Genomic DNA, 8,792 nt, shown 5'->3' with positions numbered 1-8,792 from the left:
GGTTTTATTTATCAGTTATTTTTGCTCGAACATATTACATCTAGATTCCATTAATGGTTTCTCTTTGCATTTCCCAACTTTGACACAATTGTGGTAATGCTTCTTGTTCATGGTGTGGTGGTCTTAGTCATGGTTGATTACTGATTATTCATAATTTATAGCGTCTATATTTACGGCGTATTCCGTAGTCGTTGTGGGAAAAGTAAACAATAGCCAATGAAATCCAGTGACTGCAGTTGTACACGTCAGAATAGCATCACTGACCGCGCGCAACACTGTTGTTTCTACACGCGCAATTTAAAAGCGTGCGCATGCGAGCAGTAATAGGAATGCTGCAGTGGACATCACCTTATTTTCACGAATCCTACAAAGTCAATAAAAAAAGATTTGTGTTAAGAATAATAAAAAAGTCTTAGCATGAGATCAGATTTCCGGACTCGCACAAAATATATTTTCTGTTGTGCTGAAAGACGCTGGGAAGTTGGAGAAATTGATTTTCTGTCTAAGGTATGTCCATCACAATACTTTAAGCTTGATACTACCCATTTATTACCATTTTCTGGCAATTCCAAGTTACCGCGGTAAAGATAGTTTGCGGTTTGAAATTCAGACTTTGATTGGCTATAAACCCGCTATGCGCTGTCGTAAATATGTAAATAATGTCGAATGTTATTCTTGATTTGTGAATTCAGATGACACCATCCTCCGCTCTGCAATCGGTCGTTTAAATTTTACTACTCTTCATTTTCTAATGCAAATAGCCCCAAAAGTTGATCACCTAGAAGACTGAAACCACTCTCATCTTGACCAGTCTGATTTGTGAATTTTTTTCACAGCAGTTTGTTTTCCTGTCAACACTTTTTTAAGTCCATGAGTCGGGACGTGACAAATTGACTTTCACATTTCCAGTAACACGCAGTCTGGGTTCATGCAAATTTACTTGTTTTAGATAGAGCCTGATTTGTGAAAACTTTCACAATCACATTTGATTGCGTCTTACTGCTCTACTCCCATTTCTTTGAGTAATAATAGGAAATCATCTTATAATTCTAAAAACTGACCATCTTCACAGATCACAGTAGGCTCAAAAAGACCTTCATGATTTGTGAATTTTTTTCACAGATTAGTTTTTGTCTCAACCCTTTTTTGAGTTCTGGAGTCAATAGTTTACCTAAAAAATCTGTTATAGGCTTTGAGAGGTCACATTCTTGAAACATGATAATTATGATAGAAAAACACTAGTTTCATACAAAACTGGATTTGTGAAAACTTTCACAGATTGATTTTACTCAGTTTGATAGTTTCATGCATATTGACATTGTGAAAAATAAATGTTCTATGCCATAAAACCAATAAACGTCTTATAATTCTACAAAATGAGCACCTTGATATGTCACACTAGGGTTAAATAGACCATCCTGATTTGTGACTTTTTTCACAGATCAGTTTTTGTCATTTAACCCTTTTTTGAATCTTTGAGTCAAGAGTTTACCTGAAAAATCAGAGTTATAGGCTTAGTGTTGTAATTGCTCTGTGTTTTAGTCTTTCCCATTCATTTCCTATGGTGGGTCAACAATGACCTGGAACACCATGAGTTTTACTTTTTTTTTTTTTGTCACGCGGCCTAAACTCATTGAATACAGTCCAATTTTTGTGTGTGTTCAGATGGCAAATGTAGGAAAAGTAACCACCGAAATGAAAGATACCATTTTTATTAAAGAATCTAAATCAAAATGGGTCAAAAATGACCCAAACACCACACAAGGGTTAAACATAATGACTAGCTAGTTGATGTGTCATCCATATCAAAATGTAATTTGTCAACAACAAACCAGAGCCATCAAACTGAGTCAAATCAATCTGTGAAAGCTTTCATAAATCCAGTTTTGTGTGAAACTTGTGTTTTTCCATCATAATTATCATGTGTCTCAAGAATGTGACCTCTCAAAGCCCATAACACTTATTTTTCAGGAAATCTGTTGACTCCAGAACTCAAAAAATGGTTGAGACAAAAACTGATCTGTGAAAAAATTCACAAATCATCAAGGGGTAGAGAAGTAAGATGCAATCAAATGCAACCAAATGTGATTGTGAAAGTTTTCACAAATCAGGCTCTATCTAAAAAAAAAAAGTACATTTGCATGCACCCAGACTGCGTGTTTACTGGAAATGTGAAAGTGAAGAGCGCTTATTCGTCACATTTTGTCAGGAAAACAAACCGCTGTGAAAAAATTCACAAATCAGACTGGTCAAGATGAGAGTTGTTTCAGTCTTCTAGATGTTCAACTTTTGGAGCTATTTGCATTAGAAAATGAAGAGTCGTAAAATTTTAAAATGACCGATTGCAGAGCAGAGGATGATGTCATCTGAATTCACAAATCAAGAAGAATAACATGCAACATTATTTACATGTCTATGACAGCGCATAGTGGGTTTATAGCCAATCAAAGTCTGAATTTCAAACCACAAACTATCTACTGTGGTATTCCATGTGCCATTCGAGCTTCTTGAACAAAAAGGGATTCCACTCACACTAACATCATTGAAACATTGATTTTTGGCAGGAGTAAATTTCTCCATTGGAACATGACTACCAGGTTTTTGTGCCTTACCTCCGAGCCAAGAGGAAAAATATCACTGTGCGACTGAGAGGAATTTTACACACCGCTGAACAAGGATGCCAGAGGAGCTTGCAAACTGCAGTTTGTGTTGCTGTACCATGACCTATAAGATACTCATGGTGGTCTTCATGATATCACTCATACTTGCCATACTTTTTGGAAACACTCTGACATTGGCAGTGGTCTTTGGAACTAAACACTTCCACAGTCCGCAGGGTTATTTAAAAGCCTCGCTAGCTGTGGCAGACCTGGCGGTGGGAATTTTCGTGGTACCCTTGTCCGTTTACGCAGAAATATCCCTCATGATCTACAATTCAAAACCAGAGTGGACAGTGCGCAATTCCCAAAACATTACTTTTCACCCTTGCAGTTTTATCGGACCGGTGTTTGCGGGATGCACTTTGGTTTCCATCACAACCATTTTCCTCCTGACCATTGAAAGGAGCATCGCTGTTTTGAAGCCTCTCCACAAGGAATCTGTCATCACCAAAAAAAGAACAAGCATACTAATAATATTTTCATGGATTGGGAGCTTTCTCTTGGCAACATCCCCAATGGTTTTCAGTAATGAAATCGCATTGGAGTACAATTCTTGCAGTAGAATGTGCAATTACGCATTGGGAAACACTGACTTCCCATCCCAGTCATGGCACATTCTCTTACTTTTCCCTGCATTTGACTTTACTCTACTCGGGGGAACTGTTGTCATCAATTTCATATCCCTCACTACAATTCGCCAGCACTCAAAAAGAAGAAAACATCTTGCTGAGACTGAGAGCCAAAGAGCAACGAAACCAACCTTCTCCGACATCAAGGCTGCCAAAACAATAGGGACACTGACACTGGCTTTCACCATGTCTTTCACTCCTATTGCTGTGTTTGTCGTTGGAAATGTTTTTGGAAACGAATGGTGCACTTTTTCATTTTTTGCCTTTTGGATTTTAACCACAAACAGCTGCTGTAATGTTATTATATATGGTGTGAGAGACCAAAAGTTTAGAAACCGCGCCTATCAACTGCTCATATCCACACACTTGAATAATGCACCGAAAAAATAAGCACTAAACGGAGAAAAAATGGAACATTGACACAGACTTGCATGTAATTAGTTATTATTTAAGCATCATTTAGCGGACACTTACAGTATATAACAGGGACAGTGCCCCTGGATGAACCTGAGGATAAAGGAATATTCGGGGTTCAATACAAATGAAGCTCAATCGACAGCATTTGTGGCATAATGTTGAATACCACAAAAATGAATTTCGACTCGTCCCTCCTTTTCTTTAAAAAAAAAAAAAAAAAAAAGGCAAAAATCGAGGTTACAGTGAGGCACTTACAGTGGAAATGAATGTGGCCAATTGCTGAGGGTTTAAAGGCAGAAATGTGAAGCTAATAATTTTATAAAAGCACTTACATTAATTCTTCTGTTAAAACCCATGTATTATTTGAGCTGTAAAGTTGTTTAAATTGTAATTTTTACAGTCATTTTAGGGTTTGTTGACATAACATCGTCGCAGCAACGGAGTTGTAAAATTGGCTATAACTTTACACAGAAAAGGTTAGTAAGTGATTTTATCACACTAAAATCATGTAAACACACATATTGTTTGTCTTGTGGCTATACTTTTGTAAAAGTATTTTAGCATTCAAAAACTGGCCCCCATTCACTTCCATTGTAAGTGCCTCACTGTGACCTAGATTTTTGTCTTTTTTAAAGAAAAGAGGGGGCAAGTCAGAAGAAATGTTTGTGGTATCAAGTATTATGCCACAAATGCTGTCGATTGAGCTTAACTTGTATTGAACCCGGAATATTCTTTTAAGTGTCTTGCTCAAGGGCACAATGGTGATGGATCGTCCCTTGCGGTGTTCAGCCTTTTGGTTATCAGCCTAGATCTTTAACCATTATGGCACATCAAGCCCATTGATGCCAGGGTCATTTAATGCCTTCATAACTGCCAGGCATCTGCTGCAATCCTTTGTTATTTTTTTTAAAATGTGCATGACAAATTTCATCATGTCACAAAATTTCACCATGCATTTAAATATGGCATGGTACATGGTGCTCCCACAATGTCTATGTCGAAACTAACATACCACTAGAGCTCTTCATACATGTGTAACATTGGTGCTTCTGTTGGATATTGATTCGCTTTTACTGCGTCTTTCTATTGTGGAGTACTGACATTTTTAAATATTGTGTAAACATAAGAATTTATCAATATAAAGACTTGGGGATGATAAAGTACAAACCATTATACTTTATCGGTTTATTGTTATTTGGCTGCTGTGGTTTTTCATGAGAGCAAAGATACAATAAAAGTGCTAGAGGGGTGTGTCATCTTAAAGAAAAATGCATTTGTTCATCAGTGTATTCACATTCAGTGTATTGCATCATATGCCTTGTCTATGCCTATTTAAACACAGTATAGTCAAAAAACAACTTTTGCACACATATACATATATGTTGAAGCATTCTGAAATGAATCCCAATTATATTGAAAATTGAAATGAATCTCAATTATGGGGTTTTGTTAAGTGCGTCTCCGAGCATGACCATGTACTTCAAATTTCTATATCCTATATAGAAAATATTCTATATGTGTTGGTAAACTATAAAACCTCTTTGTCTTTTACTATTATCCATATCTGACATATCTATTATTATTATTACACAAAACATGAGCAGCTCAATCTCAGTGTTTCACACCACATGAACCTTTAGCTGGCTCAACTGGACAACTCGCATGTCAAAAACAATCTCTTATGCAAACCTACTAACACAGGCATGACACAACAACTACTCATGCATCTGAAGATCCAGCAGAGTAAGCAAATGTTGACCACGTTAATCTAAAGTATGATTTTTTTCTTTTCTAAGACGTCTTTAATCTTGTTTCAGAGATTACTGTCTGATGAATCTCCAATCATTCGTCTCTTCATAGCTGTGACAAGCCTGAAGGGTACAATTCCCATAAGACCTCGAGAGGAGGGCAGATGGCCTGGCTTTAGCGTTTTGTTTTATTTTACTATGCCATTTCTGAGGAGTAATAGCAAGATTGTTGTTCAATTTTACTATGCCATTTCTGAGGAGCAATAGCAAGATTGTTGTTCATCACAACAAAATATGGCAGCTGCCTTACTCATAGGGCCTCTGGAAAACAATGTTTCAGTTTTATTTCACTACACATGTTGTAATGGGGAAACCCTCTGGAGAGCATGCCAGCAGGATACATATGGGTTTGTGTGTTCCCCTCTTACTTTATGGTTAAAGAATAGCTTAAATACCCTTGCATGGAGGTTTTTGGCTTGCTAGAGCAGGATTATAAGGTCTGTTTCTGTTATATGCTAAAAACATATAGGATATAACAGAATTATGATAGTTTTTGATTGTATAAACAAAATGCAGAGCCCTTACATTTGAATTTGAGGCACTCTAGTTTATCTTATACCTTATTTTACCTCAGTGAAGAGCTTATAAGGAAAAAGATAACTGTCTGATGTGGTTTCCATTAAACCTGAGTTCTTGGCCACTTTCACCCTTCAAAACAACTCTGTCTAAACTAATGTTTATGAGGTCATAATGAAGGATGCGTGTCTGACATCTATAAAAATATGACCCAGAACTGTCTCTGTAACACTGGTAGGAACTCTGTAACTAGGAAGAAGGTTGCATTACACTAATTTGTCTTTGTATGTGAAAGTCATTCTGTACATGCATCCAAGCATGACGTATTGGTTTATTCTTCTGCTTATCACACATACCTGAAGTATCTGGTTCAAAAAAAAGGTGGTGCAATGACTAAATCCAGTGCAATGAGTCATTTTTTTTAACATTTCATAATTGCTCTATTTGTGCAATCAGTGCCCCTTTTTACAGGTCTGTCCCTGCTTGAAGAAAATTACCATACGTAACTGCAACGGAATCCATGCAACAATGACTAATGACAGCATATGTCAGAACAGTAGATCAGAAACACAATACCCCTTATTACATATGGCATTCGATGGCTTGATATGCAAGTAATCTAATAGTATAATAGTGCCTTAAAGAACAAAAAGCCTGAAGTGGTGGATATTCAGCATTGATTCTGGTTGGTAATAATGCAAATGGTCTCAGAAGTAGTGCAAAAGTCATTTAATGTAAATGTTAATAACTTACTCTGATGAGTGAATTACATAACAAATGTAAGCCATTTGTAGGACACAGAATGATCAGAAGACAACTAAGGGCTTTATATGAGTATGAAGAATTGGTAGCAGTAAGTCGATTTGCAGTGCATGGAAACATGCATGCTAATGAAATATATACCACAGATACACCACAGGTAAGTTGCTTTGGATAAAAGGAGCTGCCAAATATGAATAAATGTAAGTATGGTCAGGGGAAAGAAATACTTTTTTTTTTGGACCATCCATGCAATTCCCCTTAAGCTTACTACACATGTAAAGCTAAATCCTTAAGCTTTTACTAGCCAAAACAAAACGGCACTCCAAAAGCATTTCCCAGCTTTAACATATTTAGACAAGGCTTAAAGGGATAGTTCACCCAAAAATGAAAATTCTGTAGTCATTTACTCACCATCAGGTCTTTCGTGGAACAAAAAATGAGATGTTAAGCAAAATGTAAACTGACAAACATTCTGCTTAATGTCTCCTTTTGTTTTTTGGAGCATCACCTGTAATTGTACGGCATAGTTAATTGGAGTACGCACTATGATAAGACAGTCAGAGCTCTCATTCTTTGTTCTGAGATGATATAGCTTGTGAAGAGTCACTGCCAAGAGTGGATTATTGTTATGGTAAGCTTTTAGATACTCTTTGTGTCACCGGTCCTATCTGACCCACCCCGAGCGGGATTCGAACCGGTAATCCCCGGCATGGTAGTTGGACGCGCTAGCAAGGAGGCTATAAAAACCATGGCCTGTAGCCTCAATCGTGAGAGCGTCTCTTAAGGCCAGGGGAGTGAGGTTTACACACTGCATAGCTATCACATTCCTGCTGGCTACCATTACATTTGCAGAACAAGATGAGTACTGCTGAAAGCGAGAGCTCAGTGGAGTCATTTGGTAACTGTAGAGCTAACACGATTGGGCCCAGATCCTTTGTGTACTGTGATTCTGCAGTTTTCAGATAATTTGTTTCCTTTTCATATTGGTGGGCTTTGCAGGCAGAGTGAGAAAAAAAGAAAGATGTTCACACAATCAAAATTGCTTCTAACGTGACTGAATTGCTGCTGGAGCACAACAATAAAGAAAATCAGTGGTCAAAGAAAAGCATTTCTGCTTATCCAAAGAGGTTCGTGTTCACTCTGAAACCAATATGTGACAGTGCAAATGTATAAAATCTAATTTTATACAATGTCAATACAAAGGTGGGACCATAAACGCTTAATTAGAACAGAGGTAATATTGGTGAACAACAGCAAATCAGGTGTGGGCTTTTGACATGTTTTTGATGACAGGTGTTTCAGCTTAATCATCAAAAGCCAATTATCGCTTATGTAAACAAATATATATAGGCACTTCATTGGCCCCTACTCCTGACATTTTTAATTCACACTGGCAACTGAGGCAATTGAACTTTATCTGAATACGAATAAGAGCACTGTGTTGGGCTTTGTATACATAAGCTGTCAGATCCAATTTAGAGGTGCAGTGCAGCAATTAGAAACTGTTTTCAAAACCTGGAAAGAACCTTTCCATTCTCTCTAATGCGGTGATTCACAACAGGTGGGTCACGACCCACAAATGGGTCGCAGGTCTGTTCTGATAGGATTGCAGACAGCAGGGGAAAACAATGCTAGATGCAAAAAAATAAACTGCAACTAGCCATATAATTGTGCATTGTTAAGATAACCAAAAATTGTCTTATCAACTTTTAAAAGGGAAGGGAAAACAATTTTAAAATCTTTCATTGTTGATGTCAAAGGATGTGCATCTTACCAAACACTTCAACACTTGGTAGAAGCTAGCCAAATTAGGCAGATGCCTACATTTACAGGTTGTTTGATATGCTCTCATCCTCAAAAAAGTAAAATAAAATGCAATTTTGTTCATGCGTTTTGGGCTGCCACTTGATGTCCATTGTGAAATCTGGGTCCTAAAGAATCTCAAATAACACACAGATACACACAATACATTTAAAAATATATATATTTATTTGCCTAAA

The 8,792-nt window shown here is 37.2% G+C and overlaps 1 protein-coding gene across 1 annotated transcript; it reads left to right on the top strand.

Moving 5' to 3' along the window:
- The first annotated feature begins 208 nt into the window (after positions 1-208).
- On the top strand, positions 209-3,783 carry LOC127454243 (beta-2 adrenergic receptor-like). Its single transcript, XM_051721308.1, has 2 exons — positions 209-507; positions 2,565-3,783. The coding sequence occupies exon 2, from the start codon at positions 2,678-2,680 to the stop codon at positions 3,677-3,679; it is 1,002 nt and encodes a 333-aa protein (XP_051577268.1). The 5' UTR covers positions 209-507; positions 2,565-2,677; the 3' UTR covers positions 3,680-3,783.
- The last annotated feature ends 5,009 nt before the right edge of the window (positions 3,784-8,792 follow it).

This window comes from Myxocyprinus asiaticus, chromosome 16 (genome assembly GCF_019703515.2).
Source record: "Myxocyprinus asiaticus isolate MX2 ecotype Aquarium Trade chromosome 16, UBuf_Myxa_2, whole genome shotgun sequence".
In the NCBI taxonomy this organism is placed as follows: Eukaryota; Metazoa; Chordata; class Actinopteri; order Cypriniformes; family Catostomidae; genus Myxocyprinus; species Myxocyprinus asiaticus.
This window is presented reverse-complemented; position numbering and strand designations above follow the sequence as displayed.

Coding starts and splice junctions, on each gene's coding strand:
- LOC127454243 (XM_051721308.1), top strand. CDS start 2,678: ATGCCAGAGGAGCTTGCAAACTGCAGTTTGTGTTGCTGTACCATGACC.